Source organism: Ptychodera flava, chromosome 20 (assembly GCF_041260155.1).
Source record: "Ptychodera flava strain L36383 chromosome 20, AS_Pfla_20210202, whole genome shotgun sequence".
Taxonomy (NCBI): Eukaryota; Metazoa; Hemichordata; class Enteropneusta; family Ptychoderidae; genus Ptychodera; species Ptychodera flava.
In genome coordinates, this window is record NC_091947.1 from 28,309,279 (window position 1) to 28,329,858 (window position 20,580).

General features: G+C 36.9%; 1 protein-coding gene across 2 annotated transcripts in view; it reads left to right on the forward strand.

Annotated features, from left to right (window-relative positions):
- The window catches only part of LOC139120495 (dedicator of cytokinesis protein 7-like), a 49,795-nt gene extending 33,153 nt beyond the window's left edge, over positions 1 to 16,642 (forward strand). For both annotated transcript variants that reach the window (XM_070684954.1, XM_070684955.1), the window contains exons 31-41: positions 374 to 532; positions 1,110 to 1,222; positions 1,556 to 1,736; positions 2,396 to 2,539; positions 3,057 to 3,188; positions 3,833 to 3,967; positions 4,364 to 4,544; positions 12,955 to 13,100; positions 13,711 to 13,854; positions 14,439 to 14,548; positions 15,170 to 16,642. In XM_070684954.1, coding sequence (XP_070541055.1) covers positions 374 to 532; positions 1,110 to 1,222; positions 1,556 to 1,736; positions 2,396 to 2,539; positions 3,057 to 3,188; positions 3,833 to 3,967; positions 4,364 to 4,544; positions 12,955 to 13,100; positions 13,711 to 13,854; positions 14,439 to 14,548; positions 15,170 to 15,383 — 1,659 coding nt within the window. In that variant the 3' untranslated portion in view covers positions 15,384 to 16,642. The remainder of the gene's footprint in view (positions 1 to 373; positions 533 to 1,109; positions 1,223 to 1,555; positions 1,737 to 2,395; positions 2,540 to 3,056; positions 3,189 to 3,832; positions 3,968 to 4,363; positions 4,545 to 12,954; positions 13,101 to 13,710; positions 13,855 to 14,438; positions 14,549 to 15,169) is intronic.
- The last annotated feature ends 3,938 nt before the right edge of the window (positions 16,643 to 20,580 follow it).

Genomic DNA, 20,580 nt, shown 5'->3' on the forward strand with positions numbered 1-20,580 from the left:
GAGTGTGTTCTTTGACTTTTGAAAAACTTTTTCATGTGGCATGCATGTAACATGCACTGGTACACAGGTTATTCAAAATCAAAATTTCCATACATTCTAAAGTGACTTATAGAATTTCAGAAGTCTTTTCTGCAAAAAGGTCCCCTGATTCTTTTTTGGGGAGGGGAGCATTTAATGTTGCTGTTTTTGGTATTTTTTTCAAAAATCAGCTTTGATGGGAAAGTAGCAGAGGGGCAAAAACCCCAAAACAAACTATTATACCAGGGTACATTCAGTCAATGAATCAGTGTGTGGATTACCATGTTTTAATTTAATATGAAGACATTGATGTGAGAAACATGATAATCAGAATTCATCATTTCCCCTTCTTTAGAACTTTGCAAGAGTCAAGATGCAGGTGACTATGTCACTGTCATCGTTGGTTGGCACAGATCAGAGTTTTAATGAACAGTTCCTCAGGAGATCGTTGAAAACAATACTAACCTATGCAGAAAATGATGTGGAACTGCAAGGAACAACATTTCCAGAACAGGTAATACTTTTTATGTATCCCATCTCTAATACAGTAATGTAAATCCTCCAATTATGGTACTTTCTAAGGAAAAAAATAGTTGTGTCATGCAAAACTTATGTAACATATTATGATGCAGTCAAGCAAAGTTTTGCAAGAATGCAAAACTTCCAGTCAAAAACAAAGACTTAGTACGTACTGATGTTTCACAGTCAGAAAATGATTGCAAGTTTAACTTTGCATGAAGCACCATAAGAAGATTCATGAACAGCCACATATAGGAAATTTCATAAGTGTACATCGAATACCAGTATCTAAAGCCCAGGGACAATGACAAACGTGAATGATAGGTATACTCTGAAATAAAATGTCATGCTCAAACTAGTAACTGCTGTTTTCATTTGAAAACAGACACTAGAGACATGAAGTTGTAGTGTTACTGTTAAAAACAAATACATTAGGATAAACAACTGCACAGGAGTACACACAGTGATATGTAAGATTCTGCAAATAGTTCTGTCTGTATTGTGGTCCATTTGAACTTTAAATTTCACCTGTTGCCATCATATGTATTTTGTTTTGGATTCTGTCATCTTAGGTTCGTGATTTGGTGTTCAATTTACACATGATTCTGTCTGATACTGTCAAAATGAAAGAATTCCAAGAAGATCCAGAGATGTTGCTAGATTTGATGTACAGAATTGCAAAGGGGTAAGTTGCTCAGTGGTCGAAAATCAAGAACTCTGAAGTGAGTGATTAACTCAGCAAGTTTTGTAAGACTAAATGTATGTGTACACATCATATCTAGTGAAATGAATCACTGATGGTAACCACTATCGAGTTAACTTCATAATATCCTATCAAAATCTATACTGTAGCTTAGGTAAATCCTTTGAAGATAATCTCTTCAAGGGGTTAGCTTCCCAGCATCCAATGAAATAATGTATTTGACTCAAAGAACCACACTATATAATCATTCGCTGTAGAAATCACTCATTTTGTCACATATAAATGACATTGTGTATACTTGTATGTTCATTCTAGTTACCAGAATTCACCAGATTTGAGATTGACCTGGTTACAGAACATGGCTAGTAAACATTCTGAACACAGAAACCATGCGGAAGCTGCTGAGTGTCTGGTTCATTCAGCTGCATTGGTAGCAGAGTATTTACATATGATAGAGGACAAGCATTACCTACCAGTGGGATGTGTCTCATTTGAGGTAACAAACAGACAGTAATATTTTGGTGCTCAGGTGGTTCAGGGAGCCTTTTACTGTGCCAGTGAGATTATGATATGCTCTTTATGTGTGTGTGTGTGTGTGTGTGTGAAATTTGTGTCCATATAAACTGAGTTCATAGGTGCAAAGTGAAAAGTTTGTTTAAGAACAGCGCCCCCAGTGTCTTCTTCCTGGCACAGTTAAGGAATTAATAAACAATCAATAACCTTAACAACCAAATGTGTAACATTATTGCCTATGGCCTCTGTATCTCTTTAATTTTAAATTCACAAAGTACCTAGGATTTGCCGAACTTGTTTTGTTTCTTTGCACTGCATGTACAGTACAAGGTAGTATTTAACCCTTTCACCACCATGGTTGTCCCAAATCCCTTGTCTTCTATGGTAAAGTTGGACCTGTATACAGGGAACTGGGGGTGAAAGGGTTAAGTCCAGAATTATCATAATTGTATCAACATATGTCACTTTTCTGCATGACACAAACAAGATTTGATGCATAGTTGAAACTAACTAGTTTGCCACATATCACTTAAACAAATTTAGCTGGATAAAAGCAATCTTCCATACTTTGCGCAGATATTGCTTAACTATAGTTTGACCAACATGTATGATTAATTTAAATAATGCCTCATTTGTATACAGAAAATCTCAGCCAATGTGATTGAAGAGAGTGCAGTGTCGGATGATGTTGTATCACCTGATGAAGAAGGCATATGTACTGGCAAATACTTCTCAGAGAATGGGTTAGTTGGATTGCTGGAAATGACTGCAAGTTCTTTCAATAATGTAAGTAGGCTTATCAAAGTGTGCCTGTGAGTGTATGCGAATGTGAATATATATTGTATGCCTGTGTGTTTCCACAGATGCGTCTCTTTATGTCTGGTTTCTTCGTCCAGTGTAGGAGCCAGTCTTGAAATGTGTATGAGATCAAAGCCCTCAAACTTTGGTTTGTATCATTACAATAAAAATATGGCATAGACAGTTTACCATATGTTCATATCAGTAGGGAATCAATACAGATGTCCTTCTGTAAACTTGATAGCAGACTCAAGTAAACACTCTTCATAAGTGTCAATGATGCGAAATATAGTCCTTCATGTGATAAAGACAAGGGGCCAAAGGTCATAATGCATGTGTATAGATAATGACATATTGGCCATTTTCGGTCCTGCACAAAACATATTCACATCGTCATGGTTAATACAGATATTAATTTGAGGGAAATTCGTCATGTAGAACTTAATGATGAAACTGAATGCCAAGGATATTGATAAAATCACACATGTTCGAATGATTTCTGCAGGCTGCTATGTATGAATCTGTGAGTGAAGTGTACAAGATACTGATACCAATCCATGAAGCCAACAGAGAGTACAAGAAGCTGTCCATACTGCATCGAAAACTCCAAGAATCTTTCAATAAAATTGTACAACAGGTGAGAAAAGGAATACTACAACATCATCAGTTGGAATAGAATATGCCTCTAGACCTTTCAAGTGACTACAAAGTGTTCAGACAACAGCAGTTTCAACATCATTCAATTTGCATAGAGCAATATGGTCAATGTAACAGTGTTTTGATAACTGTGTTCGTGTTCTTTATTCAACATTTATCACCATCTTCCTCCTCATTCTTCAGTGAAGTTTGCTGCTCAGTCTTAATGTAATAGTTTATCTTAAAATACACATGAATGCGTTTGTCATCCATTGTATTAATTATATTGACATTGACATCAGAAGATTAGAAGAAAGGTTAAGGCTAGTCCACATGCACAAAGAAAAAAATCAGTGAAATATTCAAAGGTGGTGAATCTGAGTTTTACCATGTTGACTGTGAATATACATGTGCATGAAACTCTGTTCATTGTAGACTAAGTAGATTAGAATCCTGCAACGATTCTGTTAAAAAAATCTTTCAAGTACACAGGGCTGTTGTTTGTGCAGGTTTACCATTGATAAAATAGAAGTACTTGTACCAGGTAAATTTTACTTTGTATGATGCATTTCTTGTAACTTTGTTTTATTACTGCATATTGGTATTGACAAATTGACCAGGTTCTGTCCTTCCATTTTTCCATAGGAAAACAAGAGATTATTTGGGACATATTTCCGAGTTGGTTTCTACGGTAATATGTTTGGTGACTTGGATGGCCAGGAATATGTGTACAAAGAACCCTCAATAACTAAACTGCCAGAGATTGCCAATAGGTTAGAGGTATGTAAAATTCTGACCACAGAAGTATTCTTTATGCTCTGTTTGACAATGCTTTATTGTATGGTTTGTGATATGTAATATTACTATATATGGCTATTTGCACATTTTGAGTACCTTTCCCAGCTCTTTGAAAGTAATTTACTTGCTTTCAAACAAAGTTTGAAATTTGTTCAGAGAATTAACATATCATATAGTGATGCAAAAAATACTACAACTTTTTTTTCTCAGAGGAAATGATAATTTTGAAATATTAAGGTTCCATTTCACATCACTTTTATGTAACTTTCAGGTTTGAGTTTTTTCTAACAATACAAATTTAAGCACAAATTGTACGAAAGACACTCTGAACATTTCACACTGTTCTGTCATAACATTCCTGTATTTGTCATCTTACAGTCATTCTACAGTGACAGATTTGGACAGGGAGCTGTTGAAGTGATCAAGGATTCAAACCGTGTTGACAGAGACAAGCTGGCACCAAATAAAGCATACATCCAGATAACCTATGTGGAGCCATACTTTGATTTCTATGAAACTCTGAATAGGAGGACTTACTTTGAAAAGAACCATAATATGCGTTAGTATGATCTCCTTTTATGAAAACAGTGTTGATATGATTATGTCTTCCCTGGAATAGTTTTCAGACTGGTACTTCAGAGTAAAATAGTTTCTGCAATTGTGCATTATCTCATACCAGAGCATTATATAACAAGATGTCCTATGGAAATATTTTTAGTCCCCGCGGACAAAGTCCGGCGGGGACTTATAGATTGGGTCCCGTCCGTGTGTCCGTCCGTCCGTCCGTCCGTCCGTCCTCAACAGTTTCTCAGATACTGCTGAACCAATTTTGTTCAAACTTGGCACAAAGGCATAGCACTATGACCTACAGATGCACATCGATTTATTTTGCGATACGATCCAATATGGCCGCCAGACGGCCATTTTATTACAATTTTTTCATGTACGGAGCCATAACTCAGACATGTTTCAACCGATTTTATTCAAAGTTGGTACAAGGACATTGACCAATGTCATAGATATGCACGTCAATTTGTTTTGTGATATGATCCAATATGGCCGCCAGGCGGCCATTTTATTACGATTTTTTCATGTACAGAGCCATAACTCAGGCAAGTTTCAACCGATTTTATTCAAAGTTGGTACGAGGACAATGACCAATGTCATACATATGCACATTGATTTGTTTTGTGATACGATCCAATATGGCCGCCAGGCGGCCATTTTGTTTTGATTTTTTCATGTACAGAGCCATAACTCAGGCATATCTCAACCGATTTTATTCAAAGTTGGTACAAGGACATTGACCTATGTCATATATATGCATGTCGATTTGTTTTGTGATACGATCCAATATGGCCTCCAGGCGGCCATTTTATTACGATTTTTTCATGTACAGCGCCATAACTCAGACATGTTTCAACCGATTTTATTCAAAGTTGGTACAAGGACATTGACCAATATCATAGATATGCATGTCAATTTGTTTTGTGATATGATCCAATATGGCTGCTGTGCAGCCATTTTGTTATGATTTTTTCGTGTACAGAGCCATAATTCAGGCATATCTCAACTGATTTTATTCAAAGTTGGTACAAGGACATTGACCTATGTCATACATATACACATTGATTTGTTTTGTGATACGATCCAATATGGCCGCCTTGTGGCCGTTTTTTTTTATGATTTCTCATGTCCTGAACCATAACTCAGACATGTATCAAGCAAATTTATTCAAAGTTGGTACAAGGACATTGACTTATAGTATACATATGTACTTTGATATAAATATGTACTTTGATTTGTTTCTCGATAAGGTCCGATATGACCACATGGTGGCAATTTTGTTATGTTTTTTTTTCATGTCGAGAGCCATAACTCTGGCAAGTCTCAACTGATTTTATTCAAAGTTGTCATACATATACATGTTGATTTTTTAAACGGTAAGATCAAATATCGCTGCGTGGCGGCGATTTTGTTACAATTTTCTCATACTGAGCCATAACTCAGATATATTTCCACCAGTATCATTCAAAGTTAGTACAAGGACATTGACATATTTCATACATGCTCGTCAATTTGTTTCAGGTCATGTAGCAGTATCATGTCAATTATTGAAGTTTCATAATTAGGCTGATATGTCAGAAATACTGCATCAAATTTCATGAAACTTTGTACAGATGTTAAGCTCACATTGCTTCAACAGTGAAAAAGACATTTATCAGTGTCATTTTAATTAATTTGTAATTGCATATGTAATGAACTTTCCTAATTAGAGTGATATATCCACAAATACAACGTCAAATTTGATGAAACTTGATACAGATGTTGATCTCATAGTGTTGTAAATACTGCATTAAACTTTATGAAATATGGTACCGGTGATAATCTATTAGTGTTAGGATAGTATGAAAAATGTTTGCAACATCCTGTCAACTAATTCCCAGTTGACTCATTTAACCCTTTGCGACCCAGTGCAGCCTTGTTGCAACATTGTTGCAAAGCCAGCTGAAAATTTGCATACCAGGGTCCCAAAATCCCAAAACTTTTCAGCATTTTGCACTGCACTGCCACTGTACACACATGAAAATAAGTATTGAATACGGTGCATATTTTTATGTTTAACCAAATTATTTCTTTTACAGGCAAGATAGGAATTCCTAGAAGCTGCTGAATAAAATTTTTATAACACTAGAGTTTGAGTTTTTTTGCATGGGTGATGAAATTAGTGTGACAGAAAATGATTAAGTCGAATGTTTGAAAATGAAGTGTTTGAACTTCAAAGTGTGCAAAACAAAATTTTTTCGACCAAAAAATAAATTATGATGGCAATTTTATCATGGAATAAATTATTTTCAAAGTTGGAGTGCTCACAATGCAAACAGCACACGCTCAATTCTTACCTGAGGCTGGAGGGTAACTCACTCCGCGCGTACTAACTTATGAAAATTACAAAGTCAAAGTGAAATTGATGAAAAGCTCATAAACGTTTATGAAGAAGTCTTGGCTAAAAATTGCCAGTGTCCGATCAGCTGTTCATTAATATTCTGTTCTGTTCAGGGTGAATAAAAGTCACAACAAGAGATTAGATTTCAAAGCCGTTCGCGTTCACTGCAAACATTGTTTACATTTTTCGCGGGACACCGGAAGTCGCTCAACGTCGCAAAATTGACGCGTGGTACTGTAAGAAACACTCGCTCTTACACAGATAGACGTTACACTGCTTGCAGCCCCTTGATAGCCTCAACTTGATAGCCTTTTGGTGTTTTTTTGCCAGTTTTACTGCATTGACGACAGCATTTCTTCTTCCGTTCGGCGTTCGGAGACAGTACCTCACAGCTGTGGTTAGCGATGTTGTCGATGTTGATGCTGTTCTCAAGCTCCGTAACTTGGCTTTGTGGACCCCGCTTTCTACGACTTGTGAAACCACCGATGAGCTGGCTTGAAAGATCGAGTCGATAATCTTTCTGTCTGTACCTTCGGTTGGGATTTGGAGAATGGGCAATGCTGTACAGGATGAAGGCGTTGATTATCATCCGATCGATGAAAAACCAGAACAGGTACTTCCAAAACTTCATGTACTTGTTGTTGATCGGGTAGTACGATGCCATCTGGTCGCTCAAATCTACGCCGCCCATGAAGCTGTTATATTTTCTCACCACTGTTGGTACAAACATCTCCTTTCCCTTTCGCTGAATTTCAACTCCACCGGGATTACAGTTGGTACTCAGCAGTGTTACATCGCGTTTGTCATGCCAGAGTGTCGCTATGATTTCACCACTCTTCCGGTAAACATAGTCGCCTGGTTTCAACTTTGTCGCTGACTTTGACACGGCAGGAGGAAGCCCTTTACTGTTTTTGCGAACAGTGCTGCAGACGTACGTACGTCTGTTCAACAAGTCAACGGCCAGACGCAGAGAACTAAAAAAGTTGTCACAAAATATCTGCTGGTGAGATCGACAACGACGCTGTAGCCGAGGCCGTGTTGAATCTGCTCTCCTTTCCCGGCGTATGGGATCATGTCAAACGTATATCCAGTCCGTGGACATGCAGCCGACCAAATTTTAAATCCCCACTTCACGGGCTTCGCAGGCATATACTGGATCATCGGTGACCGTCCGCTAAATTTGCACATGGCTTCATCGATTGAAATTTCCCGGAAAGGCATGAACTTCATCGGAAATTTAGAACGAACTACGTCAATTATAGGGCGAACTTTGTAAAGTCGATCTCTGCCGGGATCTTGTCGGTCAGGCTCAGCGTACGGATCATTGACGTGCAAATACTGGTTCAGCTTCATAAACCGGTTTCGCGACATGACTTTCGCCACCCCTGGTACATGGAGACGATCATCTGTTGACCAGAAGTCGCGTATCTCGGGTAAAGAGTGGATACCCATTAAGATAATGACACCAAAATACGCCTTCATTTCATTTCTGTCGACCGGACTCCAATCGGCATCAACTTTCTGTAAGCGATCTTGCTTGAACTGCGCGTATTTGTTGGTCTCACGGACAAGGTGATCCAGAAAATCATCTGTCTGAACAGCCGAAAAAATCCAGCTGATCGCCTGTACAACCAAGATCGTGGAACGGCCCAGACTCATCACCGTTAAAATTAAATAAAGTCACATCATCGGAATTTTCTGACCACTGCAGATCGGCCACATCAATATCGTCAGCGTGAAGATCTTCCAACAGGCGTTCGGCAAGCTCGGTTGGGTCGATGTCGCTTCCATTTTCACGCTGATAGGCTTCCCGGGCAATTTCCGTTCTCAGTTGCTGTTCGTTCCGTTATTTCTTCTGTGGTGAAGCCTTCAAAATCACTATCGGAATCGGAATCCCCAAAGAAAATGTCCCAAACCCATCGTTTCGTACTTCCGGGGTCGACATCCGCAGTTCAAAACAAACTTTTAAATGAATATTCACACATGTAAATCTGGCGCCTGTGTTCAAAGATAAGGTCAGGAGGTCGTCTGTCAAGGGGCGGGAAACTAATCGTTTATTCATGAGGGGAGGCGGGAAATGTATTCAATTATTGGTGACGTCGAGATAAGATGTTGTAGAACGTCAGTGATTTATGAGTACTTTGTCACGACCAAAAATAACGATGTAATCACTCTGTGTGTAACATAGCAACGTGCAGGCCGTCTCAGGCCTGATTGGGATTTCAATACCGTGTGCGTACGAAGCCGGGTCAGGCCTAATCGGGTATTCTGGACTGTGATTGGCTGGGCCGTTTCAGGCCGTACTGGAGCGCAAAGGGTTAATGACCTTTAGGATAGTGGCCTACATTGGTTTTATGTTTTTCATCACAATGGAACTCATTCTTGGCCATTGAGTGCCATCTGTATCAAAGTATTTATCACAGGACCTGTAATCAAGTACCCATTAGCAAGCGGGGACTGTGTCATCAACGATGACTTGTTCCCTCTTAAATATCATCTGTTACATTACAGAGAGACATGATACAACAGGGGTAAAGTAATCTTCATACAGGGTCCACACACTCAAAGTCACTAAATTTCAAGGACTTTCAAGGACTCTTTCAGCAATGTTCAGTGAATTCTTGAGGTCCAGAATATCATTTTCCAGATTTAATTTTCATACTACTTATCATTTTTACGATATCACAACTGATCATCATGTCATTTTTATGCTCCAATGCCATATTACATAATGGCATTGGAGCGTATTCCTTTAGGTAAGACACTTGTTGTGGGTGGATTATCAATTTTCCAGAACTCAGTTTCCTGTCACTTTCAATAATTGAGAGAGAGCCAAGAACAGTGTGAATCTGGACGTTCAGTGTTTTGTGCTTCATCTGGCATATTGTCAATTGTTTTATCTTTAAGTAAACCAGTTTTCCTTATTGGACACCGTGGTGCGAAGCACCAAAGGTGTCCTATGTCGCCACAATGTCTGTGTGTGTGTCCGTCTGTCCGTCCGTCCGTCCGTCCGTCCGTCCGTCCGTCCGTAGACAGATTTTGTTCCACTCATAACTTAAGAACCCTTAGGTCCAATGTCAAGCAATTTGGTATTTGGTATTATCATGATGAGACTTAGATCTGATTAGATTTTGGTGGGTGTGGCTTATTAATTAATTGCTCATTTGCATATTTTATGACTTTTTTCGTTCATGCAGATATCTCAGAGACGCCTGGAGCGATTTCGTTCAAACTTGGTAAAAGGATAGTACTCTACCTCATACAGATGCACGTTGATTTGTTTCACAATGTGATCAAATTTCGCCGTGTTAGAGGACTTTTAGTTTTCGCCTCCATAGACTCCCCTGTATAAGGCAATCCATAGACTCCCATGTATAAGGAAGTCCATAGACTCCCATGTATAAGGCAATCCATAGACTCCCATGTATAAGGCAATCCATAGACTCCCATGTATAAGGCAATCCATAGACTCCCATGTATAAGGCAATCCATAGACTCCCATGTTTAAGGCAGTCCATAGACTCCCATGTATAAGGCAGTCCATAGACTCCCATGTATAAGGAAGTCCATAGACTCCCATGTATAAGGCAATCCATAGACTCCCATGTATACGGCAATCCATAGACTCCCATGTTTAAGGCAGTCCATAGACTCCCATGTATAAGGCAGTCCATAGACTCCCATGTATAAGGAAGTCCATAGACTCCCATGTATAAGGCAGTCCATAGACTCCCATGTATAAGGCAGTCCATAGACTCCCATGTATATGGCCAAGAAAAATAAAAATTTAGTTTCTCATCGTATTCATATTGCAAAAAGGATGCAGTGACACAGTTTTTAGTCCCCACAGATAAAGTCCAGGGGGCTCATAGATTGGGTCATGTCAGTCCGTCAGTCCATCCATGTGAGTCCATCCGTTCACGCAGATATCTCAGACGCTTTGACAAAATGTCACGTGACCTTTGACCTCAAATATACATATTTGTCCATAACTCGGTAACCACAAGTGCTAAACCTTTCATATATGGTATGATGGGACACCCTATGATGCCACATATTGTACCTCATTAATTATGTGCATATCTAATTTTGAGCAAGCCAATAGAGCTAGAGGTCTGATTTTTGGTATATAGGGATAACTTAGCAATACAATTTTTTTGACAAAATGTCATGTGACCTTGGTGACCTTTGACCTCAAATATACATATTTGTCCATAACTCAGTAATCACTAATGCTACATCCTTCATATTTGGTATGATGGGACACCTTATGACGCCACATATTGTACCTCATTAATTATGCACATATCTAATTTTGAGCGAGCCAATAGAGCTAGAGGTCTGATTTTTGGTATATAGGGATAACTTAGCAATACAATTATTTTGACAAAATGTCACGTGACCTCGGTGACCTTTGACCTCAAATATACATATTTGTCCAAAACTCAGTAACCACAAGTGCTACACCCTTCATATTTGGTATGATGGGACACCTTATGACGCCACATATTGTACCTCATTAATTATGCACATATCTAATTTTGAGCGAGCCAATAGAGCTAGAGGTCTGATTTTTGGTATATAGGGATAACTTAGCAATACAATTATTCTGACAAAATGTCACGTGACCTCGGTGACCTTTGACCTCAAATATACATATTTGTCCAAAACTCAGTAACCACAAGTGCTACACCCTTCATATTTGGTATGATGGGACACCTTATGACGCCACATATTGTTCCTCATTAATTATGCACATATCTAATTTTGAGCAAGCTAATAGAGCAAGAGGTCTGATTTTTGGTATGTAGGGATAACTTAGCAATACAATTTTTTTTTAAAAATGTCACGTGACCTCAATGACCTTTGACCTCAAATATACATATTTGTCCATAACTCAGGAACCACAAGTGCTACACCCTTCATATGTGGTATGATGGGACACCTTATGACGCCACATATTGTACCTCATTAATTATGTGCATATCTAATTTTGAGCAAGCCGATAGAGGTAAATGTATGATTTTTAGTATATAGGGACAGACTATAGGATAGAAATTTTTTGACAAAATGTCATGTGACCTCGATAACCTTTTACGTAAAATACACGATTATGTCAATAAATAAGTAACCACAAGTGCTATGTCCTTTATATTTAGTAGGATGGGAGACCTTATGACAACACATGCTTTACCTCGTTAATTATGTCCATATATAATTGTGGGCAAGCCAATAGAGCTAGAGGTCTGAATTTTGGCATATATGGATTAATTAGCAATACAATGGTTTTTTTTTTCAAAATGTCACGTGACCTTGATGACCTTTGACCTTGAATATGCATATATATGCATAACTCAGTAACCACAAGTTCTTTACGCTTCAATTTTGATAGGATAGTAGACCTTAAGATGTCACATCTTGTACCTCATTTATTATGCACATATGTATTTCTTGGCTGGCCAATACAGCTAGAGGTCTGATCTTTTTTCCCGATTTAGAACCATTACTTAGACATGCCTCTTGTTTCAAAATGGGAACAATGACATCAACCTATGTGTCCATAGATCTGAACATATACACTCCAGTGATACTTCTTAATGACCTCATTTCCCTGCCCCATCAAGACTAATACTCCTATTACAAGTGGGGACTATGTCAATGTCAATGACTTGTTACTTCTATACAGAATATTATCTCACATAGTGAGTGTCTGAATATTATTCTGAATTGTATTCCAAAGCACATTCTGAAAGGACTCTTCTGGAATATACAGAATATTATCTCACATAGTGAGTGTCTGATGTTATTCTGAATTGTATTCCTAAGCACATTCTGAAAGTAACTCTTCTGAAAATTTCACATTCTTTGCCACTGCACCATCTCCCTAATACATACTGATGACCCACGGTGTCCACTCAAGTCTCACTTTGATTAATTTGTTGGTTTTAAATTATCCTGCTTCCAACCTACATGTTTTCACAGTTTCTTTGATATTTTCTGTATTTTCTGTATTGTTCCTCAGGGCGATTCATGTATGCCACACCCTTCACCAAAGACGGCAGAGCCCATGGTGAATTACAGGAACAATTCAAGCGCAAGACAATCCTCACCACTGCCAATGCATTTCCATATGTGAAAACTAGGGTTGCTGTCATATCAAGGGAAGAGGTGAGTTTCATCGTAGACAGTAGAGGGGTACTCTCCCTCTGTAGTCTATGGTTTCATTCAAGTCTTATGTCTTTTTCCAAGACTCTGTTACCAGCAGCTTGCTGATGAGACAGCATAAATAAAAAATGCAGTTTCCAGTAGAAGAAATATGTTTGTTAGTGCTGTTCTTGTAACTTTCCGTGGTCCTGTGTTTTTTGTTGTTGTTCAGTTAGTGTTTTAGTCCAGCACACCAGTCTGGCATTTGTCACCTGTACCAGGAGACAATTTCTGCACATTCTATCAAGCACACTGTGTGTACATTAAACCACAGTGTGTGGTAGTCGGATTCATTAATATCTAGGCTTTGTGTACCACAGCAACGCTACCATTAAATGAAGGAAACTTTTTCATTGTCAAGTTGTTGCCATTTAAGGCCTGATTGCAGATTACCTTTGATAACATGCTCAGAGACATATTTTAGGATATGATCAAGTTGACAAAAATAAAAAGTAACGTTATATCTTTATACTTCACAATTTACACTGAGAGAAAATCCTTATGCTTCGTGTTGTTACTTATAATCATACCAATAGTAAGAGTTCCAATGCTGTGTTATTTTATTACTGTACAGATTGTACTGACACCGGTAGAAGTTGCCATTGAGGACATACAGAAGAAGTCCCGTGAGTTAGACAATGCTACAAACCAAGACCCAGCTGATCCTAAAATGCTACAAATGGTCTTACAAGGTTGTATTGGAACAACTGTGAATCAGGTATATCAATAAAACCAATACCTCAATACTTTTAAATGTGTTGTGTCTCATAGGATTATACAGTCCCATGCAAAGAATTTTCTGAGTAGCATTTCCTCTAAAACAACATTATACACCAACACCAGCCTTCTGTGATTTGAATGTGATCGTCAGTCATCTCATGTGGAAGTTTCATAAGAAGGTAGCAGAATTCTTTACTAAAGAAAACAGAAATTGATGTTATTGCTGATTGTGCTTTGGTTGCACAATTTAGTATTTCATTGATATGTAATTGGGTTGCAGTATCTTGGAAGAGCTACTACATCGCATTATCATACTTTATTGCTTTTCTTCAAAAGTGACATAGGCAAGGAATTCTCTCCAAAGTGCACATCTATCTGTGATGATCTACAATCTGCTGTCACATGTTACTAGGTTCTGTAGGGGAATTCCAACATTAGAGAAATCATTTAATATTTTAGAATTCATAGTATTTTTATGTTGACTGTAAGCGTATCAGGGCAGACTTTGTTTGATCAGTGAGTCTCACTATTGTGAAGTAATTTCTCATATTTACAACAACTTCTCTGTCTCTGATCAATTAGGGACCTCTTGAAGTTGCCATAGTCTTTCTGTCAGACTTTTCTGAGACAGACAAAGCCAGTGACAGACACCACAATAAACTCAGGCTGTGTTTCAAGGAATTCTCCAACAAGTAAGTACTATAATTGATTGAATCCATACCCCTAACTCTGACATCAGCATTGTATTCAGCATTGCTATCAATACTGTCATCACAAAGTACAAGGTGTAAAGTTCAGGGCACAAGCAGTTACATGTAAAATTGTAAAGAATTTTGAGCATGTTTGTAGGAAGTATGAATTTGACAACTTAAGTACATCATACAGCACTGGACAGGGTAAAAATACACTCATCATCATTGATGTGTTCTTTATGAATCAGTGAATATCAACAATAATTACTTGCACAGGAAAGAGAAAGCAGCAAAAGATGGTAACCATCATCATTTATGTTGTTATTCCAAATTTCTGCTCAAGTACTGCCAGTAATATATCTTAGTCAGATTCTGTCTGGCTTATGTGTAAATCATACACATCCCAGAACATTTTTACTGTTTACTAATTATGTTAAATGCAGAGCAAACATCATCATGCGTGATGGCTGTACAAATAGCTCGCTCTCCAAACGCAATGTGGATGACACAATATCACTGTATACAAACATGGTGGAAGGGATCATAAAATATGTCTGCAAACATATTTCTTACCCTGTAGTCAGAATATAATCTGATACTTCTTTATTTTCCTTGTGGCAGGTGTGGTGATGCACTTCGTAAGAACAAGAGCCTCATTGGAACAGATCAGCGTGAATACCAACGTGAGCTTGAACGAAACTACCACTGCTTTGTTGATCGCTTATCACCTCTTATCTCAAATAGAAAGGGGACAATCAAACGGAATCCAAAAAGAGACACAAAGGCGAACAGTTCAAGCTCAACCAGTCGTAAAACCAAAATAGTCAATATCTAGTTAGTGTACAACAGACTCTTTGTAAAGCTAAACTAGGTTTTGTATACTGAAGTTGCAATATTTACAATTTTGTAACTTAGAACTGCCATTTTGTTTTGATTCTTACACCATGACCACGAACTTTTACTCAGTCACAGACATTCTTTAAATCATTTTCGTGATGTCTCTGCTACATTAAAGTATCACAGAGATGGATCTGTACTTTTCACTATCAATATGCCTTTAACAATCATGCTGAAAAGCAAGCAAGAGACTTTCCCTTCAGATGGATTTGAAATTCCATTATCTATTTAAATCGTGTAAATAGCTTTTAGTGGATGTTTTTTTTTATTTTTTTCTTCGTTTTGAAAAATACAAGAATTCATGGAGTGTTTTTATTACAAGTCTAGTACTGGTAATTATGTTTTTAAAACATGCTAATTTATTTAATAACTATATTGACACCGGGTACAGATGTTCTTGAGATAACCCATCTGATGTAGTGGCTGCCTTTTATTCTTTTCACAGAACTATTTCGCTGTACTTAGAATCCCACAACAGATCATTTTGAGAATGCAAGCAGATTTTGGTGGCTAACTATGAACTGAGTTCTACTTTGACAAAGTGCCACTGTATCTTTTTTGTAAAGAAACAAATCAGCCCTATAAGGTTTACCCTTTCACACACCTAGCCCCACCCACAGTATCGCAGTATAGATTCAACCAACCTTTGGAAGAGTCTAATAGTAAAAGGCTGTAATTATGTCAAAATCAATCAAGGTTTCCTATTCAGATGACATTACGGTAATGTAACATGTTGTTATGACTTGTCCAGCCAGGGAGGGGCATCTTGAATGGAGTAATAATATCAACCCCATTTAACCCATCTCTGTTTCTCTAACCTATTGTCAACGCCCTCTACATTTATTATTTATGTCCATGTCCCAGTTTGACTGTGTACACAATTTTTTTTTGACATTCCATATTGTCACTTTGTATAGGAATCTCGAACTTGAGAAAAGATACAACAGTCCGTAAATATTTCATTTCAGCAATAAAGATTTTGTAATAAAATTTGAAAATGCTATCAATATTTATGAACAATAAAAGCATGATGGCAACTTTTTATATGTTTTAATGCTCGGCTGTTTTGATGTATGTGTCAAATAAATTTGCATTGATACAATTCATGTAAACTAAGCTACAACAGTGTCTTTGTGGTGACAATGTCACACATGTAAAGATTTTCAGAATTAAAACTCTTTTCCTCAAAGTGCTATAGTAGAGTCTTTTTTCTCCATTTTTAGAAGATCAGACCACTGTCCATGGGCATTCTTTTTACTGGTGCACTTTTCATGTCTATTTTATAGTACTCCAATATTTAAACGTTAACAAATATCTACCCTACCATATGTGCCAACTCATGCAGATTTCTAGTACTGAAAATAGACCTACACAATGTTCACATAATGTTGATGCATAGAATGAATGAAAATAAAAGAAATTTGATAAACTAATGATGATTTTCAATAAACTATCCTATCCTCAGTACTTTAAATACAATTTTGCCACCTAAGTGAGTGAAAAGTCTCATGTATTTGGTCATATTTTCAATATGGCAGCTTTCTACAGGTAAAACAATACACCACATAAGATTATGTACAGAATCCAAAATAAAGTTTTAGGTTATGCAGGAATTTAGTGCCAGAAATGCCTGAAAAGTTAAAAAGATGAGTTCAACTATAAACAAATTTTTGCCGAGACCGCGTTTGCATTGTTTAGATATTATTTATTAGATCAAACTCTTCGGGTGATGAGAAGACTATTTACCCACAAAGCATTTCAATATTATGTACTTTGCCACTCTTATACAAGACAAAAGCAACTTAACGTAGCAGGAATTGGAACATGTATTGTTGTTATATCACTACATTATAGAAAATTTGATGAATTGGATGCTGTTGTGGCGAGCATATGTAGCATGATATTTTGCTTACAACAAATCTAGGAAAGAGGCAATTCTATGTTGACTCAGGGGGACATTAAAATACCTGAAACTGGGACGAAAAGGAAATTGTAAATATGAAAAACTGTAAATATGAGAAAGTCAGCAGTAACATGTAATTAGTTTCCAATTTGCATATTTCAAGGTGAGTGAACTTTAGTATCATACAGGTATATCTCCAGACAACCCTAGCCGGATGTACATACCAATACTTCCAGTGTAAAGGCTCTTCATGTTGAAGGTTTTGAGAAATTTGGAAAAATATTCAAATATGGCATCAAGATAATATTGTCATAATTAAGGACAATACACATCAATCCATAATATAGAAATAACGGGCGACGCGCCGACCATTAGCGTTTATTTGTGGGCAAGGGCAAGAGGAAAGCCAAAAATTAACGGGCGAGGCTTGCCGAGCCCGTTAATTTGGCTTTCCTTGAGCCCGCACCCACAAATAAACGTTGATAGTCAGAGCGGAGTCTGTTATTTCCATAATATTATCAGCGAACCCCAAAAAACGGTCAAAACTTCCGAAAATTTCAGGAGCGAACGACAACTGGGCCCCAGAAACTGAGCATTATTACGTGATGCACTGTCATGCGCACTGTAAAAAATTGGCAAATCCGGAGATGTTTTCAGAAAAAAGTATCCCAACTTGACCTACAAGTGCTCCATTTTTATTTTGTGATTGATTATGATTTACGTTTGAGATGTAAAGTTACGATACTTTGAGTTGTTAATCTTATTATTCATATTCACGGGCATGTAAACAAACCATTACTGTGTATTTGTGGTCAGTCACGTGGTTCAGCTCAACCAATCAAAATGCGACGGGCAGCGCATGGTAATATGATAGACAATATGCTGGTATTTTTATTTGTATCAGTATTACAACAGAAAAAGTGAGTGAAATTGACAATTTTCTTGAAAGACAAATTTATTCAAACAATAAGTAAAACAACATACCTCGTGGCTAATACATCTCTGATCTTTTTCCAATGAAATACACAAACTTTGTGTGAATGTAAACATCATTGAATTAAGGCATCCCTAGGAAGCCACAAATGATATCACAGGCAAAAATGTTCGACAAAAATGAGAAAACTACCCTCACCAGATTGAATGTGTATTTGATTAAAACTTACTCTAGCCCTTAAAATTTGCAAATGTGAAATTCATCATTTGAGAAAAAAAACAATAAGGTCATCCAGGTAATGTTCAAATTTAAATGATATAGGACAGACAGTTTCAGGAAAGCATTTTTGAAGAAAATTTAGCAAAAAACCATGGAAAATTCTGTAAAAATTTAAATATGCAAAGTTTATGCTAATTTATTTAAACTTATTAAGGGCACCCAAAAAGCCACATTGAATTTCAAAGCTGTATTACTGGTAGGATACTGTTTTGACAAATTTGAAAAAAATTGGTCCAAAAACTTTGCATATGCAATTTCATAGCCATTTAATGCAAACTGAAGAAGTTAATCACAGGGAACTAATAAAGCAATTGAACACACATTTCATAGAAAAATGATTTTCAAAAGTATTGAGCGAAAAAAAGCTAAATAAACTTTAAAATTTGAATATGCAAATGTTATGCTGATTTTACCAAAACTCAATAAGAGTATATCCTTATAAGATGCTGTATGTTGAATTCAAAAGTAGCAAGACGTACAGAGATAGCAATGTTTTAATCAAAAATGAAAAATTAGCCCAACACTTTGCGAATTACTCACTGTTTGAACAAACTGATTCACATTGAGCTATTGGACACATGTATTCAGAGAAGATTTTTTGAAAATATTGACCCCAAAAGAGCAAAAAAATCCAAAATGTGAAATGATTGCAGATTAAAGAGAATTTTTTTAAAAAATGACAAAAATAGCTTAAAAAATACAGCATTATGTATTTCATTACAATCATGACAAATCTGATATGCATATGAATCATAAAATATTAAAGGAACCAGTCATTGAGGGACAATGAATTCATCATAAAATGAGAAATTAACAAAAAATATTTACTATGCATTTTAAAGATCCGTTTCATGATGCAATACCTTCACAAGAAATATTACTAATCACTCAGACACTTGAAGATTTGTCCCTTTATCAGAGTTCATTAATAATGGTTTTTTAATTTGCTTATTCTGTTTTCTGAAGTAGAGTCATGTTATTAACAGAAAGTATGATATCTAAAACATGAAATAGAACAAGCTGGTATTTGAATGACATGATACTACAACATACCAATGCACAGCATTACATAACCAGAAGATTAACTTCTGTGCCACGTTTCATCAACTTTGATGCAACATTTCTAGACAAATCACACAAATTACAAAAATCCACAAAATATGGAAATTAGCAATTAATTGACATGATACAGCTTAATGTCTTCATGCAGTATTGGATTGGATCATGAAACAAATTGACATGCATATGTATGACATTAGGAGTAATCCTTGTACCAAGTTTGAATGAAATTGCTGCAGGCAGCTCTGAGATATCTGCGTGAACAGACAGATGGACTGATGAACAGTGCACGCACATGACCAAACCTATAAGTCCCCCCGTACGGTGTATGTGGGGACTAACAAAGACGTTTGCTGATTATATTTACTCTTGAAAATTCTATTTACAAAAGCTTATACTCAAGTTCAAGTTCAGTGTGGTTGTTCCATCAAACTGAGGGTTGAAGTTTATATTTGACATCAAACTTAACATTATTCCCTCTCATCAAATGACTATAATATCGTCCTTGACCAAGTCATCCTTAGAGATACGCTTTACTTCTCTCTAAAAAGTAAAATTTTGTATATTAATATTTAGCTAAAGACTGGAAATTAATTTCCCATAGGCTAACACCGAAATATTGACCTAAATGTTTGTGTTTCGTACCATTTAGCAGCTAAATCCTCTTGACAGTTGTTAGACCATTGTCAGCTTGAGTATTGATTAAATTTTCGTACGGGCAAATCCATTGAAATTTTGAGTGAGTGATGAAAATAGCACCCACAGTGGTGTTTCTGCAGAAATTCATACCTATTGCTACAATTTTCATGGGCCTTATACTTGCCATATGCTAGTAGGCTAAATACAAAAGAATCTTGCACAACAGTCCATATTTTCATTAAAACAAGTAACGATCGTTGCAAAAATGTTTTCAATCCAAGCCCTAATGGGAATAAATGGTGAAATAAAAACTAAATGTGG